We start from the raw sequence: 20,812 nt of genomic DNA on the forward strand, positions 1-20,812 counted from the left end.
TACTGATTATACCTATTCTTATGATTTACATTACAAAGGTATCCAAAATATTGACAGTAAAAATAAGAACGGATCTATTGTACAAAAACTCTCTATATTTACTCAAGGAAATATCTATAGTACTGACAGAAAAAACTCAAAATGAAACTAGTTATCAAATTTGTTCCTACAGTTGATACTCGTCGAAAATACATCAACGTTACATTTATGATAAAATTATGCAACAAAATGCTTGAAACACGTGTGCAAATTCACCAACTTGACCTACGGTCACATTTTGACGAAAATTAGAATGTTTCAAAACACATGATACGATTCGCGTTCAGTAAAATATTGCGACAAGATACCGGTTTCCGTATTTTAGTTGCTTAAAAATGTTCGCTTTGATATCGGAAAAAATATAGGTATGTGTATATCTGTACACACGTGACGCGAGTTTCTTTTTTCACGACAACTGTATAATATAATATAATACGATAAACTCAACCACTTAACCGCCAAGGCGTCAAGCCCGCCGTGTCCGTAACTGCCAAAAATCGTGAAATGGCGTAATTCAATGGCATAAAGTAATTCACTGTTTTTGGGTGCCTCGGGTGAATTACTTTTGAAAGCATCTGTTTTTTAGCGGTCGAGGAATCCGATTATGACCATAAAAGCGTATTTTTTCCTCGCGTTCGCACAGTTTTGAGCCCTCGAAGTTGTCGGAATTCCTTCGTCATTTTCTCAAATGGCGTCATAGAACAAATTATCATATTCTTTTTTCGAGATGGCTTTTTCCTTTGAAAAACTCTGAACAATAATATCTTCGAGTCGAAATAAGCAATTTCAAAAAATACCGAGTCAATATGATTTACTAATTAAACTATAGATTATAACTATAGATTTAGAAATTATAACTATAGATTAAATTAGAAAAATGATTCGGTAATTATTGAAATTGCATATTTGGACTAAAACAGATTATTATTCAATATTTTTCAAAAGAATAATTCATCCCGAAGAAAGAAGATGATAATTTGCTCTATGACGGCATTTGAGAAAATGAACAAAGAATTCGTCAACTTCGATGGCTCAAAACTGTACGAATGGGCGGAAAAAATACCTTTTTATGATCATAATCGGATTCCTTGAGTTCGAAAATACCTAAATATACATGCTTTCAAAAGTAAAAATTCACCTGAGGCATCGAAAAACATTGAATCACTTTATGACGCAATTTCGTGATTTTTGGCAGTTACGGCAACGGACGAGCATTTGACCAAGGCTTGGCGGTTAAGTGGTTAAAAGATAAAAGAAGAAACGAGTAATGTATCTCATTTTTTATACAAACTGAAACTATCCTCCCGAAATGATTGACTTTGAAAATACTCCGAGTAAGAAAGCAAATAATGAGATTAATTGATTTAATGGGAGAGTTGAGTTCGCATAAGTGGTCCTTACCTTGCTGCTGCTGTTGTTGATGATGCTGTTGTTGTTGTTGTTGCTGCTGGTGCTGATCGCGAGCTCTGCGTCGCAATCTTTCTGCTCTGGTTGGTCTCGGAGTAGGTACTGCGCCTGGCAAAGTACCCATACTACGAGAATTATCGGATCGCTTAAGGGATTTGGTTCCAGCTGCAGCCAAGTGAGACATGCTGCGACTCATGCTAGAAGCCCCGAGTGGCTGGGACTGTTGTTCGGCCAGTGTGCTAAGCTCGCTTGGACGTTTTCTAGGCTGTGATAATTGGTCCAGCCTGGACATGGAGTAAGTCCTACCTGGTGATCGTGCGAAAGCCTTGGCACTGGAGCTACGTCCAGTCGAAGGTACGACATCTCGTGGGGACGGTATGGTCGGCATTAGATCTGTGCGCCGTCTGTTCACTCTGAGGTATGCCGAACTCGGAGTTCCGGGTGTTCCGTCGCTGTCTTCACCTGTAAATCGCGTCTTGCTTAAAGGCGACACCCAAGCTAAACCCTCAATTACCACCCGAGATAAAATGGCTAAATAACGTCGAACACCTCGCGCAATGTTTTTTACAAATTTGGTTTCTTTGGTTTTTCTTCATTCCTTTTTCTTATGAATTATCAGTTTCCTTGGAGATGCAACAGCATCGCGTATACATGTAACGCCATTGCGTGACGAGAGTTCAAAATTGGTGAAGGCAGAGACAATGCCAGAGGATTTAAACGCCAGATGTTGGAATTGTCTCTACCACTTCTTAAAAGCAATGGAATTAAAAATCTAAAAAAAAAAAAAACAAATACTAAATTCATTCTACATCACTTGCATGCTGAGCAACGCACGCGATACAAACCAAAAACATAACTTGCGGCTGATGGTAGATAATCGGATGGTGAATTATTGTTTGGTCCAAGCTTATCGCTCATGCGGGATTGTATTTGGTACGGACAAATTGGGTCATTCGTTGCATTTACGTATTTGGAATAATGGGATTTGGGGGAGAGAGTGGTTGAGAGGATTGAAAACATGTATATCTAGCAGAATCTTTCAAACTCAGAAGAAAACGACAAGCAGATAGGAGCAGCCATTTGGCAAAGAAAACTGCAGAACGAAAAAATCCAAGCAACAGCGATGTCTGCAGCAACAGTCTGACGATCAATACTTTTCCAAAAATATTCTCTATGAAATTGCGTATCGTGTTGTTGAAATATGACGAAGAGCTAATCAACTCGTGAAGCCGTGTTGTAAATACGAAGAAATTTCCAGCCTATTTCAACGAACTAATAAAATTCCACACGCGCATAAACGATCATTGGTGAGTTTAGTTGAGACTAATCAAAAGAGATTAAATTCGTAGCATCAATTTTCAATCGAACAATATCGTACGAAAGAAATGTTAGTGTTAGATTTCTTCATTCTCTCGGGATGCAACAAAACGCAAGCGAAATATTTTTTCGGGTTAGACTTTTTCTAGCGAACGAACGGTGTTTCGTGTTATACCACGTATTGACATTATTAAACAGTGTGAATTTACGCAAAGATTAAAAGGGGGGAGGTGGGAGAAAAACCAACCCATGCTTCTGTGTTGTAATTTTTTGTAGCCGAGTAGAACAGCCGATACGTATAAACGTTACATTACAGCTATACGATAAGATGAGTGAGTGGTGCTTGCTTTTTTTTTTTTTTTTTTTTTTATATCATACAAGAGAAAAAGATTCGATGTCGTAATATTTTCCGAGACTTGATGCAGGCATCTAACAGGAGCAGAGAACTCACCGCTGACTGACCGCTGATTAACGATCGTTGCAGGCCTAGAATCTCTACCTTGAACAGCGGTCTTATGGTCGATGTCAAAGACTTCGTTGGTGCATGTAGGAGGCAGAGAGAGGCTGGCTCTCTTTATTTTTGCAGGAGTTAGGGGAGGATGGTGATCGGAACTAGCGTTCCAATTGAACACCTCGTACATTGAGGAGGACATTCGCATATCTGGAAAGAAAACGTCATTCCCGCCATTTCATTATCAGCGCCGACTGGATAAACATCATTGATCGGTCGATGCTGGATGTGTAAAGCAGAAGGAGAAGCTGGACCTGGACCAAAGGAGAACAACAGCGAGACGAAGAACACGTTCAACCCCAAAATCCTCAAAACTCGCCAAAAGTCTATCGAGAGTTTCGTTAGATTTTTCCGGCCCCCGATTCAGCGAGCACTAATCTCAATTAGCTCGTCGATATCCTCAGAGTCGTTTAGTGAACAATGTCCATCATGTTGCATTTCGCATATGTGTCCCAAGTGGGTAAAAGCGTGCCGAACGCTGATACCGCCAAACGAATAGTGAATTTTCTATCTTCCAATAAAACGATAAATTTTGAATCTCACTTTACAATCGAGCAAAATAAAATACAAGAGTGCAACGATAATAACGTTGGTTATACTGCCGCCGTCCGTTACGTCCATACACGTGTAAGAGAGTGATAGAAATAGAAAGAAAAAAAATGTAGTGCGGTTGCAACGAGCGAAATGTGAGCAGATTCGGGATGCTGAAACGAAATAAAAATCAGATATCTGCGAGATGAAAAGTTTTCCTCGAAAAGAGAGTGATCCTACAATTATGACAGGGTCAGGTGCTAAAAAATTAAGCACATCAACAACGGGGAAATCATTTGCCACATCTGCATGTTCTATCAATGTGCTGCCAGAAACGATGACTATATGTATAAATATAAGTATAATATATCCCATGCAAGAAACGAGGACAAAAATAAACTATAAGTGCGTTTACCACCATATGTACAAAATTATGAAGATAAATCATAATTCCAATATAAAGAAGGTAGGCCCGATAAAGATTTAAAAAAAAAAGAAAAGGTAAAGTAACCAGGCTAACTTATAATTAAAAACAAGCGATGAGCGGTGTTCACGCGAATAAACCGTACGATTATCATTGTTGTTGTTGTTGTTGTTGTTGTTATTATTATTATTATTGTTGTTGTTGTTATTATACTCTATCGCTCTGATAAGACCGCGAACCGAGTCTGTCGTGGGACTGATGAGACGAAGTACGGAAGAAAGAGAACGGGAGGGTGAGAGAAGAGAGAAATAAAAAAAAAAAAATAAAAAACGAATAAAATTCAGTTACCGCCTTGTTGTAATTTCGATAAACACCTGTGTCTTTAACTGTGAGAGGAAGAGTGTGTGCGATAAAGGTTTCACCAACCTTCGCCGGGTTTGCGGTCTAATCCACCGGCAGACGTGGCTCTCTTCTTACTGCCGTCAAGTTCTCTCTCGGATGACCGCCTCGTGAGAGGTTGAGCGGCTGTGAACATCATGACATTGGTAGTAGACGTGGCCCTTCGCGTACCCCAGAATGTCGAACCGCCGGTATCCGCGGGCTCGAGCATCCGGGGCGTCGAGCTACCGAAGGCAAAGACGATCTGTGATTTTTCATTTTTCTTCTTCGCTTCGATCCGAGCCTCTCTTTCCTGATTCTTCCGCAATATAGCCTCGCGTCGTTCCCGCTCCGCCTCCCATATCAATCGTTTCCTTTCTTCTACCTGATTCCGCCTAAGTTGAAAGAACAAAATTCGCCTTGTCACACGAAGGAAGGGAACATTTTTTTCCTAAATATCGACTCGAATACTCTCCGTCTCATAACCGTCGCGTGGGAATGTAAAAATTCACCTGATACCCGGTGTTTGTTTCTGTTTATTTATTTATTTATTTTTTTTGTTTTTTTTTAGAAAACAAGTCTGGCCTACCGCTGATCATCGACGAATCGTACCCCATGATCATCGCCTCCGAATGAGGTGCTTCCATTTTTTTTGTTTGTTTTCTTTTTTGCCTTCGTATTCCTTACCTGTCGTTATCGCGTGACCTAAGCTCGTCGATTCGTTTCCGTCGTTCTTCCTCGCGCTGTTCCCTGAACCGTTGGGCAGCAAGGGCCTGTTGTCTAAGCTCCTCAAGCTTACGTTGTCGTTCCTCATTCTGTCGGTCACGGACGAGCTTTACTCTATCCGTATCTTTGGCGCTCCCGACTGACTCCCGCCCTAAACAACGAGACCGGAAATGACAACACACTTCAACTTGAAATGGCGAACACGTCTCTTCGCGCGGGATGATCGCGACCTATAGTAAATGGTCAAGCAAGCAGTTCCGCATGATCGATACAAGCGAAACAAAAATTGTTTTTTTTTTTTTGTTTGTTTTTTGTTTCCAACCATTTTACATAACCTATACTCTGTCCCATAATTTGGCATGCAATTATCAAAAATATACCGAATCAAAACTCAATGATGATAACATATGAAAAAAAAAGAAAGAAAGACAACACAACGAGTGAAATATCTTCTCGGATGATTACCTTGAACGTCGTAGGAATTGTCACCGTCAAGGGAGTCTTCATCGTAGAGGCTCCGACGCTTCACATCTGTTGATCATAAGAAAAACAAGAAATCAAATCACATTGCGTTGGTAAATTGCACCGATCTCTATACTAAATGAATGACTGACTATTTGCCGATTTGAAGCAGACGAAATCGACATCAGCGCTTCAATAGCTTAAATGGAACTAACGAATCACGTGGCTTACTGTGTATGTCATTGATTGATGTGACAGAAACATGCGAATAAATATGTTTCCGATAGGCTATCACCCACGTGACCAGTTAGTTTAACATCAGATATCGCAGCGCTGATGTCGGTTCTTCGTGACTTCTAATCGGCATGAGCTGCCGTATGCTGTGGCAACGTAGGCATCAACCATTGAGTTATAATACAAATCAGTGGTAAATTGAACTAAATTGAATGCATCGTTGGCTTGCATACGTTGCGTATTCTTATCAACGATACGACAAGTATCGGATCGCAGGTGAGTGTGAGAAGGTCTGTAGAATTCGATCTACCGCAAACGAGGGTATCGCGTGTCGTCATCGTCGTCGACGACTATGATATTTAGAGATAAGAAAGATGGCGCGACTCACCCTTAGGGATAGAGTGGCGATTGTGTGCAGAGCTGGACCTGTGGCTAGCCTCCTCAGGAGCGGCTCCAGCTGTAAAAGAAGAACGCAACGTTTCCGGTTACAATATCACCTAGACTACGACAACGTTCATCTTTTACATTACGTGCTACTGCAGTAACAATTGTTTCTTCATTTAATAGCAATATTAAAGGTATAACCCACGTTACAACAATTCGACAGGAGTCTCCAGTTTACCAAATGAGAATCGTCAACGTCTATACGTGTAAGAGATTGATTTTTGACGACTGACAACCTATACGAAGCTATTAAATCGGATAATTTCCGGTCGTTGGACGGGCCTCGTTGCATGGGTCAAATTCAATTACTGCCCTTCTCTCTCTCTCGTTGTCTCGTTCGGACACGGGTTCGTCAGTCAACGTTTACTGCCTGACGTGGGAAATTTTTCATTTCCCTGTGATTTACGGCCTCTGGTTGGTGCAGACCATGCAGTGCCTTTAGCCTTTATAAGATCGTGATCGAGCGTGAGGGGGCGCAAGGCCATGAGGATTATCGACCCCGACGTTGGATATTACGCTCAACTCATCCTCACCGAGATAATGTGATAAAACTCAGAGGTGCCTTATACAAGAGATCGAGAGGAAGTTCGCCGCGAAGGGGCGGCCAAGAGAGCCGACAATTTCCTTCGCGTTTTTCCCTAGAACGATACCACGAGTCAGCAACGGCAGTCCTTAAAGTCACATTGACGTAGAAAAACTCGGCGATAACGAATCCCGACGTTATTATATAGGCAGAATCTTCTTCGCTTACGTCAACGGCTATCTCAACGCCTCGTTACACGTCACAGGATATATACATACAGGTATACATATACACACTGAGTAACAGGCGAATATAACGAACAAGAAATTTACAAAATAAAAATTAAAAAAACAAAAGGAAGAGAATAAAGATAAGAAAAAAGGTGAACAATGGACTAGAGTTTTCTTGGGTTTACACTGCAAGTAGAGAAAAAACAGGTCAAGACTCTCGAAAACGGATGAGAAAATATACCCCTACCGACATCCATTCCCACCTACATACCTATAGCATACATATCATACATATATCTAGGTAGGACCCTCCATTTCCCTGTACAATTCTACGAGATATATATCGACGATACGGATAACACTCGCACGTTCCACCCTGTTTCGAGGATCAAGAGAGGTCGAGAGTGTAAAGTGTTCTCGAGATTTTACCGAGGCTGTGTTTGACTCCGGTTACCCCTGGGATCGGAAAGGTGCGTTACTACGATCAATTCGTCGTCCGTCCCTGCGGGGAAGAAATCGAGGAGGTGGCTAGTAAGTCGTGGATATCAATAAAGCGTTTTCAAGTCCCTTTCCGAGTCGCGGATCCCTTTTCCTGCAGCCGTCTGAAGGCAAGGCTTAATATAAAACGCGGTATGAAACGGGGCGTGAATCAAACCTTAGCATAATTTGAATACGTCGCAACGTCGCGGCGGAGAAACTGAGAATAGAAAAGAGAAGAGATGAAGACACAGAGAGAGAGAACGGTTGAAAAAAGGAAGATTGAACCACCACCGGCAACCCCCTAAAAGTAAAAGTTCACCAAGTGCCTCTTTCCGCAAGCGTCGGTCAATAGACCGAAGCATATCTTCATGATTTTCACCGCTCGGATGTACGTTGTACCAATATACTCCAGATGACGATGGTTGCAATAGAAGCATCTCCAAGTTGTTAAACTTTCCACCTATACGATAGCAGCGTAAAACCTAGCGTCTCTCGGAGGAGGCATTAGCTCAGGGTAACCCAAAAAGTAACAAAACGAAGAAGGAGAAAAAAGAATTAACTGATCGGTTTATTGCACACCAGGTGCAACGTTTGTCTTGAAATAAGAGGTGTAACCTTTTATGTCTTGATGTATACGCGAAGTGATGGAGTGTCGCAAGAACTGCTGAAAAAGTGATAAACCACTTCTACAAGTTCTACTGAAAATCAATTCGGTACTGACAAAACCACAATGTAGACTGTTTTATTCTTACATCAATCAATACACCATGTCCAATGAATCGACTTGAATTGGAAATGCATAGGAACAATAATTGCTATGGGTGTAACAAATTCTAAGAATGGATGCAATACGTTTTGGTGAGCAGAAACGTGCGATAAATTTATGCAGGAGACTGATTTATTTTGGATAATTTACGAAATGAAAGAGGAAACAGTATATCTCCATGTATAGGTAACGTCTAACAGAGCATAAAATGTATCGGGTAGGTCGAATTGGTTAGTTATTGCAGACCCTTGGTAGTCGGGATTCAACGTAACTCGCGAGAATGGCGACGTTAGTTTTGCAATGAAATGCGTCTACTAAGTTGTGGGCAAATTGAATTACCATCAACTGACATAAGGGCTAGCAACAGCCTAATGCAAGAGTTCCTTTCCCTGCTCCTCTCGCGCCCTCTGATCGTACATCGTTCTCGCCGGAACATCGAAGAAACGCTTCGTATCTGTTCCTGGGCATAAGACCACTACGGAGTATCCCAAAGGTGGAGAAGGAGCTTCCAATATCGATACTCAAGTCTTGAGTGGGAGTGCTACAGCAAGGATGAAACGCGGAGAGGAAGAATTCGGTCGGTCGGTTGGTCGATCGGCCGGAATTTCACCCTCAGCGAAGCGGCAAATTCTCCTTGAAACTCTGATCTGAATAAGGTATACGATATATACGTGACAAAAAAGTAAAAATAAAAAAAAAAAGTATAAAACCTGAACCAACAAAGACGCGGCCGATAAGATTCTGCGATTTTTATATGAAAAATATCTCATAACCCCGACACGACACGACGAACGGTCTTAGTTGAAGGCCTCCAGACGAACTTTGGCTAATCACACACGCATCGGAAGCTCTCGCGCGAGGCTTCCCAGCTTTGGACAGGATTCAGTAGACTCTATTCTCGAATTGGGCCACTTTGAAAGCGTCTATTTCATACGTTGACTCCCGAAGTAAATCCCCAAGTAGAGATTTCAAAAAGAAGGTATCCTCGTGTAGCCGGTTACAGCACTTCAATTTTCAACAAGAAGATCTGCACTCGTCATCAGAGGCCGACTTTGTGTCTACCTGTTGAATCGTTCTCGAGTAGTTCGTTTTCGTGCAGAGAGAGAGAGAGAGAGAGAAAGAGAGAGAAACGATACGATCAATGATGTCTGCGAGTTTTGTTTGAAGATCCTCAAACTTTTGCTTTACACTCTCGTCGTCGTCGTCTCTACTTCACTGCACTGCGAACTGCGGGAGAGTTTTGCGTCACGTACAACCCGTACCTACACCAACGATCCATTTATTTCAGTCACTTGGACAATGAGGCTGGTTTGACAATAAGGAAGATGGAAGCCCAGCGGTAGCAGGTTCCAAGTAATACGTTCTGAACACTGTACCACGGATGACGCACGGCCTGCCAAGGTTTGATTAAAAAACTACTGCACCAAAGGACCGTGATTTGTAAAAGCTTCGGTAACGTGAAATAGTATCCCGCACGAAATTCGCATCGCGTTCTTGTTCCATGTTCCGAATAGCCGCCATCGAGTCTGGTAGAGATGTGGTAAAGTTTGACAATGAAATGGTGCCGATCGTTTACCATTGAACGAACAAACAGCAATTCTGTTATTATGACAATTGCAAGATTGCAGCTGTTGCCACAACAAGTACCATGCAGACCATTTCTTTGATATACTTTAAAAAATTTTCAAACTTATCTTACGATCTTCGCTGCTGTCACGTTACATTCCACAATGAAAACAACCGGGTCGAACCTTGGCCGGTTTCAAACTCTTAACGATTTGATCAGTTTCGTGCATCCCTGAATCAAGTTACGGACATGTTACATCACTGTTTTGTAGCGTCAGCAACATCAGGAGCGGCAAATATACGCTAATGCGGTTAGCGATATGGGCTTAATACTGGCGCGCGTTGCCAACCAACCGCCTTCTTCCTTCCTCGTTTCATACGACATAGCGATATATCACACATTGATAGCTTAAACAATCTTTGACGCCCATAAGCCGGTTACGAAATGATGTGGTATAAAGACGAAATGCCTCTATTTTTGGCCGTTGTCACATGCCAATATTGTCACATTTGCATGAATTTGCATATCTACGGAACTGTGTCGTTGAGAGTGTACAACATTGACGCTAACGTGCAGCTCTAATAAAATCATACTGCTTCGCGCGTATTAGGTGCGATAAGATTTATAAGCCCCCAAGCTCGCAAAATCGTAACTGAGAGCGTGACAAAACCTGATAAAAGTCAGGCCAACTGGGGATACGTACGTGCCCTGGTACGAATTGCTCGCCCTAAGTTCCGCCTGATTTAGCGCAGCGATGGGGTAGGTGTTGATCGTTACGACATATCGCACACGTAGCTTTACTACGCTAGTACTACCATCGTTATCCGTAAACGAAACAAGAACCGAGTCGATTCATCGGCTTTAAGGTAAGTGTACCAGCTAATGACACGTTTAGAGCTCATTATCGATCCTTTTATTTTCCAAAATTATAAATTGGGGGCCCAAATTGTGAATTTTTTGACAACTAAAGCCAATTACTAGAAGATTAGATACTACAAATTTATTTTTTTATAACTCAAGAACCAAGGATCAAACAGATACAACCAAAACTAAACGTTTCAATAACTTCTACATTTACCTTAAGCATTGCCGCTTTTGTCGGATCGTCAAATATTGAAAATTCTATTCCTTGCTTTTGTATAACGATATCGATGTTACGTAATTCAACTACGAGTTGGAAGGTTTGGGTATCTATATATATATATATATCTGATTATTAACCTAATGGAAAAATCTGCAACTTTTTTCTTCCCTTCAATGTTATTTTTAGACGGTAATGAGCTTATCAATTTCATGAATATCTCCCACTGAATTCACGCTGCGCCAGAGAGTTCAGTACCTCATGCGATTTTCCCACCACTGCGGACAATTTCAACGAACCTTCGCTTATTAATCTTCCAGTTTTCTTTTCCACTTCATTCTTGCCCTGTCACTACTTCCTACTCCGTTTCATCTTTCAATGGAAAATTTCACAGCTGTGCATATGATCTAATTCGCCAATATTCACGAGAAATTAATCCCCTTTCATATTATAACAATCCTTCTCGATTAATCAATGAAACACACGAGCGAGTCAAGGTCTTATAAAAACGATAGCTCAGTTGCACCGATGAGAAAGTTTTATATTTAAATTATAATTAACCTGAGATGCTCATTCGAAGGTAATTAATTAACAATTACGCGCGGTCATTAAACCGGGTTTAATAGACAGGATGGTAGTCCAAAGAACAGGATATCATCTGCAAAACATTTCCGTTATCGCGTTTCACCCAATTTTTTTACCCGTCAGACTTGAATTCAGCGTTACCCGTTTCTTTCTATGTGCACTGCACACATTTATACATACATAAAAGTATGCAAATGAATTATTTCAGTTCTATCAGTTCCATGCACATCGGTGAGTCACATTCGAGTTTCTCCGCAAAGTCAATTACTCAAATGAATTGATTCTGGAATCAGTTTTTACCTTTTCTCAACTATGCAACTGAATTAATAACTTGGAAATTCGGTATTGACTTTACTTTCCAACAACGCAGATTCTGGCTGAATAGTAACGTTTTGTTTGTTTTCCCGATTCAACGGTATAGAATCTCGGCCTTGCGGAGAAAATAGTAATAGTAATGTTCACGATGTTCCATGGGATGGATGCACGTATATCTCATAAAGTGAGAAAGCTTAAATTGATTTGAACATTTCCCGGTGGCGTGCCTACCTAGGGCGATGGTACGATTGTGATAAAATGCTCGATTGAAACGGTGCAGCACAAACTGCTCCACGCGGTAAAGTTTGGCGAAGAAACTTGCGCATACGACCGCATTGCCGGTGAAAAGGCAATACCTTAACATCGTACATAAGTTAGCCTCAGGGGTTGAAATAATATTTGGAAAATATAGGATACGTTATGAATTTTGTGACACGTGTCTAGTTGATCCAAACATTAATATTCAATCCTCAAGTCTTGCCCTTCATTACACGGTACGAGGACGGTAGTTAGGTTATAGTCCCTAACTCATGCCGAAATCTATGGGTAATTGGTATGCCATCGTCATGATGAAGTGGTACCTTCATCCTCCGAAGTTGAAGCCTCATCAATTGGTTCCGGAGATGTACCTGGCGACGGAGTTGTACCGCGAACGATTTCGTTGAGCCTTCGGTCCAGCGAAGAAGCGTAGACGGATCTTCGGGTATCTCTGTACTCGACCCCTGGAGATCTTCTGCCGGAAAAGTCGGTCGGAGTAGCAGACCTCCTTCTACGGTAACCGGGAGAGAAGGGGGAAGAGAGAGAGAGAGAGATGATCTAATTATCCAGCAGACGTTACCGTTGACATGAAGTTCGACCTACGATTCTACTCTTCTCCTTTGTTCATAGGTAAAATAAGATATGCCAGCAGCCCGCGACATGCGACAGAAGAAGAGTAGAACTGTAGCTGAACATTAATAGGTGTTGTGTTTACGACCGCGGCGCGACGTACTCCTTGAATGTGGAAGTTGGCGGCGTGACGACGGTCCTTCTGGATGGAGCAGCGGTGTCCTTGAGGTCTGCGGATGTTGTCGCATTCGCCAATTGAAGGTTGGCAGAGGACTTGGCTTCCTTGGCGGGAGACGATGGCGGCGAGTTCGGCGGCGACGGTGAGGGACTATCCGATCTTCCAGAACTGTAGCATACCGCAGCCTTCCTGAGTGTCTCCCGGCACAACTCGGAGAACATGTCTTATCCCCCATGGCCGGCCCAAGAGGCCACCAACCTCGCCGCCACTATTCAGTCTTCTCCACGACTTTGATCGCTGTATAAAACGGCCCACTCGCTTGCGAGCATAACCGAACACCCTCTACTACCTGGAAGAATATCACCTTCTCCCCATCGAATCACGGACAAACTGCCCTCACTCACTCACGCACTATCAGCGGACGGTGGAACTCTTTCGAAATCCACGTTTCCAAGATGCAATAAACCTGAACTTAAGTCGTGATCGAGTTGCGAATGCACGTGTATCTTTTGATCGTTCGTTCTTTGATTGCTTCGCAGAGGTTAGGCGCGGAATACTCTCAGTCCTATTGGCCGGATTGCAGAAGCGTCTGCAACCTTGTTCAGCATCCTCGTGTTACGATGGCTTGACATGTTGTCAAAAACGTGGAGTGAACGAGAGGGTGCGATCTCTGGGCGAGGACTGAGGATTTGGTACTGCGCTTTAGGAACGCTTGTAACCTAGAGGGAGGCACCATCGCTGGGGACTCCCCCGCCGCAACCCTCCACCACCAACGAACCTCCACGCAACGCTGTTGCATCGATCAGTTGCGCGCCGTTCGCAGGCGGCTTTCAGCTGCCGTTCCAGGTTCCTTAGTCACCAGGTCGGACGGACCTCATCATCTTCAGCGTTTATATTTCATCCGGTGATACTTTCACGCCTTTAGAATTGCTATACTGGTTGCTTCTGACTACTGGATGCCGATGAGACAAGTCATCTGCACCCCCTCGACTTGCAAATGTTATATTGATGTTGTATCAAGGAGACAATTATCCAGCTGTTTGAAGCGCCTCTCGAATATAGACAAAGGACGATTTTCACATGGAGATCGTAATCCTACGAGTTTTCCAACGACGTAACAAAGAAATAATGGAAAGAATAAATTTCAGTTTGAATATTTCCTGCTTCATGGAACGTCAATTAAACCTTCGTCGTGTTTCCCGCTCGATTTGCTGATCGGTCGAGGATAATGAAATTTCTCAAGTTAATTGCCCGAGATTAGTTCCGGCAGTTGAGTACTATGGGTCGGTAACAAGCCACCGCCATCGTCGTTGTCTGTTATACCCACATCTACTTCAAGAGCGAATGATTTTATTTGAATTCTTTTTCACTCAGAGGTTTTTTTTTTCAAATTAGTTTTTTTTTTCTTCAGTCAAGGGCGGAGTACTTATTTATGTCCGCGCTATTTGATGCTATTTCCACGACAATAGGGGTATCGAAAATACGAATCGAACCGGACAAAAGAGAAGAAATTGAGCAAGTCTTACTCAACTGCCTGCTGCATCGATATTTAACGAAACACAACTCTGGCAATGTCGCAGTTGAAAGTTCCAAGAAACCCTGAGGCAGTGTGAGAGTTCGCAGGATAGAGAATCTGGTCTTCAAACTCGGAAACGTTTTACAACCCCCCAGCAGCATTCCCAGTGATAATGGGTAAAATGCAGGGTTACCGGATAGTACCGGGTAGTAAAATAATTTTTCTTTCACTTCCGATTCCTGACACTTTAAGCTCACCAGATGCTCAGTCTTGCATCGCAAAAGACTATCATACCTATACCTACGTATAACCTTAAGTGCTAACTAAACCCAACGCTTAGAATTGGATCGATATTGTGAACAATGGGCGCGGAAATGCGCTGAAGCGTTCAAGCTAATCCTCGACTCTCCGTCGCAACGTTTGTATTAAATTAATTTTCATATCTCCGGGAAGATTCCTCTTCTCTCTCGGACTAGCGCCTCAGCTGAGGTAGTGAATCCGCTATGATGGCATCCGCTTAAATGTATCAAGAGACAATCCGTGCTGAAACATCATCAAGCGCTTCAGGAGACGCGGGGTTTACAATCTGGACGTTCCGTAGAAGATGGAAAGTCTCGCCTCAATTTCAAACGATACGTATATATAGGTGGTAGAACGGTAGCGAAAAGGTCAAGTGCCAATTAAGGTGAGGGTAGGGGGGCAATTTGCCCAGGGCAAGACATATCTCGGCTAACCCATCAGGTTCAGTCTCGCTATCTCGGTATCCTCTCGCAGAAGTCTCGTTGTTTCCCCAGTGTTACAACGGAAGCAAGCACCGCAGGTTTCCCCGAGGGTTTCAGTCACATCCTCCATAACTCGAGATTGCAACACATATCAGCAACAAATAACGAAAACCACGTGAAGTGCAGAAGGTCCATGCCAATCGTGGTACGAAGCAGACGCAAGAAATCACGACTGTAACGATCTGCTAAAGTTCTTTAAACTCAATTCACCGTACGGTCATTCTTCATGCACCATCGCCAGAAATCAGCTGAGTATATTTGGTATTCTATTCCGTTTACGATTCTGTTTCCAGGATTTACTTCCACGGGGTGCATCCATCTATGCACCGAGCATAATATGCATGAAATGTAGGTACATTGGTTTTCTCTGAAGCAAAAGAACGAGCAAGATCAGCAGCAGTAGCATCTGGATCTATGCCAGGGCGATGTTTTGATGAGAAGAATTCGTCCATCTCCTTGTACTTTTTCAGGAGGCCGAACCACTTCTTTTCCCGTGGCACCGATGACTCTGATTGTGAAGCATTGTCGCTTTAATTTACAATCCTCCCTTAGTTGGAACAAATACGGCAATGCCTCTTGATATTTCGCAGTATCTTTTCTCCACTCTTCCAGTGATGAGGTCAGGGGTCTCTCGAACGCATGCGAAGCCCCGGGGGTGATGTTAAGGGATCGTCTCAGTGTGAAATTTTCAAAAAATTGTTTTTTTTTTTTTTGCATTATCGTATAGTATACACTGTTCTAAACATTCTCTCAAATTATTAAATCGAAATTCAAATTATTACGGTCGCTACAGCGTTTCTTGTAGAAAGGGAACGGGTTTTCTACCTGCGCGAGTACTAAGGTGCTTAGGTTCTATAACCTTGCAGAATAAACTGTCCAAGCATTTCAGTTCGTTTTTGACATCCACCACGGATAGACGTACGAGAGAAACCCCCAAGAAAAAAATCAAGACCTGGCATCGCCGATTGATCGTAAGTAAACGATTTATATAAACTTTTCCAACTTCAATCTTTAAACGCGTTTTTCTCAGAATGGTGTTTTTCAAAACGGTTTCCACTCTCAAAGGAAGAGTTTTAAAGATATCTAGTTCCAATTTCGGGAGAACATTTGAAACGTCATTCTTTATCGCGCTATGGAAGCTTTTTTTTTTTTTTTGAAAACTTCCTATTTTTTTTACGAAAAACTGTCGAAAAAAAGGGCCACATTCGACACTTTTTGTTCAAACCACCGCCATTTTGTCAAATTTGAAAAAAAAAAAAAAACCCTCCATAGCGCGATAGCGACTTTCCTACAGATCAATAATCTTTTTGAAATTTTTTTTTCAGATCAAAATTGCGGCCGTCATCGTGGAAACCGTGCAGCACTTTTTTTTTTCACGTGAAATTACAACAATTTATACAACAATGATGCACTCAATAAATAAACTTTAAAAAAATCATTTTGTATTCTTCATAAACGTATTTATTTATGAAAAAAAAAACCGGACCGATTAGTTTATGTGAACATTAAAAAAAAAATTCGCGAAAATCAGTGATTTTTCGGAGTGTCACACTGAGACGATCCCTTAAGAGTAGTGATACCTATTTCAGAGAAGGAGGTAAGAGGAGAAGCAGAAATACAGGGAGGGAACCGAAATGAGGCTACTAAAATGTCTTCCTTCACTCCCAAGGCAAACGACTTAAGCGGAGGAACTTTTCATCACGCTTGTTTACACTTCTTCTCGAACGAGTCGCACGAGTGAATTCAAATCCACTGCCTCGTACCGTTCCTTCAATATGTGTACATACACAACCAACCAGCCTCCGGTCGCTAACTCCAGTTAATCTCATCCTTCTCTTATCTTTCTCTGTTCTACCGTTCTCAGCGCTCTTTTCCAACTTTTCACTACTCAGAGCCAGATGAACCAAGTGCGAGAATGATCGCTAAATCTTCACAGAAAGAATAGTTTGAAATACGACCCACCAAATTTACACAGGTCATTACATTCAACCTACTATCTTTTGCATTGTAGAGGTTTAATCGTCGCAGGCTCACAGTGTAAACTAGTCAACATTGCAATTAGGGATCCGAGGTTAAACCCTAGAAGATTGAGGTGGAGAAACAGAGAAACTTTTTCGCGACCGTCCGCACGGATAAGAGAAATAAAATTTAGCCCTGTATCAGCCAGAAGTAGCGGGGATTTCGGGGGTTTTTACCGGGGATATACACATCGAGGGGAGGGGGATTCCCTGAGCCCTGCAGGCCCGGACGGGAAAGCCAGTTGGTACACTTCCAACCGCTTTCAAACCGTTGATTTATCGTCAATAGCGCTTCTTCTTCGTGTGCGCGTCTGCGCCACGCGAGATATGTACTTTGTACCGTTCTCCTCAAGCACCCAAAGTATATTGTGCTAGAAAAAAGTTAATTTCTAGTAGACACTTCCCTGGATAAGAAACAAAAGAGAAACGATATGAAACAACGGTGAGGCCAGCTGGCCTCGGAGTATCTGCGCGTTGCTTTTTCCATTTTATTTCCTCTTTTCCCTTTTCTGGCATCTGTAACCTTGTGTGACGGTGTCGAATCGTTTTTCACACGACAAAATGGAAGCAGTACCGTTATCCCAAGAGGAAAATCCGTCATCTTCACTGCGGGGTAACTGTCACGGTCAGGAAAGTTTTTCTCCGTTTTTTTTTTAATAATTTTTTTTTTTTTTATTATTTTTGATTTTGGTTTTCTTTGTTTTGGATAGCAAAATTATACAAATAACGAACGGGAGAACGAATGAATATGGAGCGAAGTCCGTTCGTGATGGATTTACGTGTTCAAACGTTATATCACAGTCCAGTTGCTATACTGTTTTGAAATACTTGAGAGGAAATGATTTACATCGAGAAGAATTCATCAGCGGGAGAGATTAAAAAAAAAAAATAAATACATTTCAGTAGATGACGATGATGATAATGATGACGCGTATTTCTTTTTCCAGAAAGAAAGGAGGCAAAGTTAACGTCAGGTTGTTACCGGGTACGTGAAAAAGTTTTCCACCCCTTAAAGATACTTCATCGATAAAACCTATACTGTCGCGGTGTTTCTCCCTCTCGGCTTGAGTTTATAGATATTACACAAGCCTCCCTTACAAACTATATGAGAGTAACTTCACTCACGGGATAGATACAATAGAATACAGGTGTTTAATATATGCATGCATACGGCACACCTATGGCGAGTTATGTCGCGCTGGCAGTGAAGGGGTTTGAGTAACCCGTAGAGAAGGAACAATGGACCCTGGATTAGATACACAAATGAAAGAGAGAGCTCGAGCTTAGAGCACCTCTCAGAATTCAGTGGGTAAATTCAACTCGTGGGATCCAAATTCTCGGTGGTCCCGACTCAGCTCAGTGCTACCAGTTCCTTTCAACGCGGCTTCCCCCGGCTTTAATATTCCCGCACTGCTATCTCCATTTCTCCGACAGCCACGGAGGAGGTGCCGAGTGAATTTCCTCCGGCTTCCTCAACGCGGTGGCGGTGGTAACGGTTCTAAAATAATCACCGGCGTGCCGTAGAACCCCCGCGAATGAAAGAAGAAATTTTTTCCCAACTTTTTTGGCTGAAAAAAATTTTGCCATAGATAAGACCAAAACCCGAATCCTCCTCCCTTCCTTCCTTCGCCCATGTCACATCTAGCTGAGATTACACCGAAAAAAAAAACTCCACAGGGCAGGACTAAACCTCGGTGTGCATTTCTGTGTAGATAGGTTATATGTAAGTGGGTCGTCTTTGATTCAAAGTTGCGTCGGAATGATGTTCATCATGTTCCGAGTCGAGGACGACGGCCAAAAGTTATCGGGAAAAAACGGATTCGACAGTAGAATGTACATGTATGTACATGGATATAATCTCTGAGGGAAACAGTGGTAAAGTGTCGTGTGTCAATACTTCTTTTGTGCTTGAAGCTTTTACCGTGAATTAACATTACACTGCAATTCAAAGCAGGATTTCGTTTCTTTTTCTTTTTCTTTTTCTTTTAAAACAAGTCCCAAGTACGGATAACAAAAAAACGAAGGAAAAATTTAGCACTGACTTTTCCAGATTCTATGCTAGTACTATACTCGGACCTCGTACTGGTAAAGCACTACTTGTTATTTCACAATAGAATGTGGGTCATCGAGTATATAACCGGAAATGTGAAAAAGATTCCTTACAGATGTGATCAGCTGCTGTGACGCGTTGGTATATACGACAGCGAAATGGCCTCGAGAATGAGTTTCGCGAAGTGACGTATGGGCAGGTGGAAATGATTGACCGACCAATCATGGCTCCGGACAAACGTCAAGTTGTCGGACGAACGAATGACCGACTGACTGCCCGTTTGCCGGACTGTCCATCGGACAAGAAAGTCCCTTTAACGAGTAGGATCACTTGTCGTGTATCATACGTTACCCTTTTTCATTGCTTTTCCAGGTGCTAAAATGCACATTCAGTTAAATGGAAATAGAACTAAATTACGATCTTGTAACACGGAGTAGCCCAAAGTTAGTGAGTAACTTGTATCAGATGAGAACAATAACCTTCGTAAAAGTGCACCTTCCTTGTGACGCGTGGTCTGTTGCTGTTGGTTTTCTCGTGTATCGGAAGATCGTGGGGTCCGAGATTTTCACGGGACAAAGAGCTGACGAGGATTCCACGCAGCGTAGCTAAAGTGCTGCTGGGTATTCCCCTGTCCATCTCGTCTGTACCCATTATAAGCTTTGACACTGGGTCACTTTTTGGACGTGTGTGTATATTTTTACGTATCCACCTTTCACCGTGACTCGAGTTAAATAAACCCAACGTTCATCGATTTGACGTCTCACCTCTGTCACCAGTTTTTTTTATACATTCGCACGCCACTTAACCACCTATTCTCCAAATGTCAAAAACTGATGCTTTCCCAGATGTCACGAATTACATGTTTTTAAGCGCGTAAACGCGCATTCGTTAATGTTTTAGTTGCGGATTCACAACTGCACTTGAGTTCAAAACACGCCGTATTCCACCGCCGGAGATTTAAAATAGCACAACTTCTGCGGAAAGGAGACGATACAGATGGCGTTATTGATAAAGTTCTAGTTTTATCTTTCTTTCGCAAGGTAAAATATTCTCATCGGTTAGCACGATGCGATAAATAACGCGAACAATTCGCCCCCTCGTAAGTCAGTTCCTGTAATGATATATTGCCCAAGTCCTGAACTCTGTACCGCAGAGATATGAAAATGATATCATAATATATTTTCATTTCCATGCACAAATTACTAATTACTTTGATAAGAGATATTCATTAACACTAATGAAACGAACTGTGCTGATGCTACGAAAAGAAAAAAGAAAACAATAAACAGTAGTTGTTCAACACCTAGGTGCGTGATAAATGCATGGATGAAAAAAAAGGTACGCGTTGTTATTCTCGTCTAGACTTTAGGAGCCTGAGGGCAAATTGTTTCGCGGCTAGATAGTGAAAGCGCGCAACGAC

At 42.2% G+C, this 20,812-nt stretch overlaps 1 protein-coding gene across 27 annotated transcripts in view; it reads right to left on the bottom strand.

Annotated features, from left to right (window-relative positions):
* Positions 1-20,812, bottom strand: part of LOC124219504 (ensconsin) — an 80,774-nt gene that overhangs the window by 12,894 nt on the left and 47,068 nt on the right. For 4 of the 27 annotated variants that reach the window (XM_046627146.2, XM_046627147.2, XM_046627145.2 and 1 more), the window contains 6 exons: positions 6,418-6,486; positions 5,799-5,864; positions 5,295-5,484; positions 4,656-5,002; positions 3,215-3,424; positions 1,441-1,908 (listed from right to left, as the gene is read on the bottom strand). In XM_046627146.2, coding sequence (XP_046483102.1) covers positions 1,441-1,908; positions 3,215-3,424; positions 4,656-5,002; positions 5,295-5,484; positions 5,799-5,864; positions 6,418-6,486 — 1,350 coding nt within the window. Of the gene's footprint in view, positions 1-1,440; positions 1,909-3,214; positions 3,425-4,655; positions 5,003-5,294; positions 5,564-5,798; positions 5,865-6,417; positions 6,487-12,601; positions 12,790-13,011; positions 13,710-19,871; positions 20,367-20,812 lie in introns of those variants that run through there. The other 23 variants (XM_046627149.2, XM_069136241.1, XM_046627152.2 and 20 more) reach the window with 13 other exon arrangements.

This window comes from Neodiprion pinetum, chromosome 5, assembly GCF_021155775.2.
Source record: "Neodiprion pinetum isolate iyNeoPine1 chromosome 5, iyNeoPine1.2, whole genome shotgun sequence".
Lineage (NCBI taxonomy): Eukaryota > Metazoa > Arthropoda > Insecta > Hymenoptera > Diprionidae > Neodiprion > Neodiprion pinetum.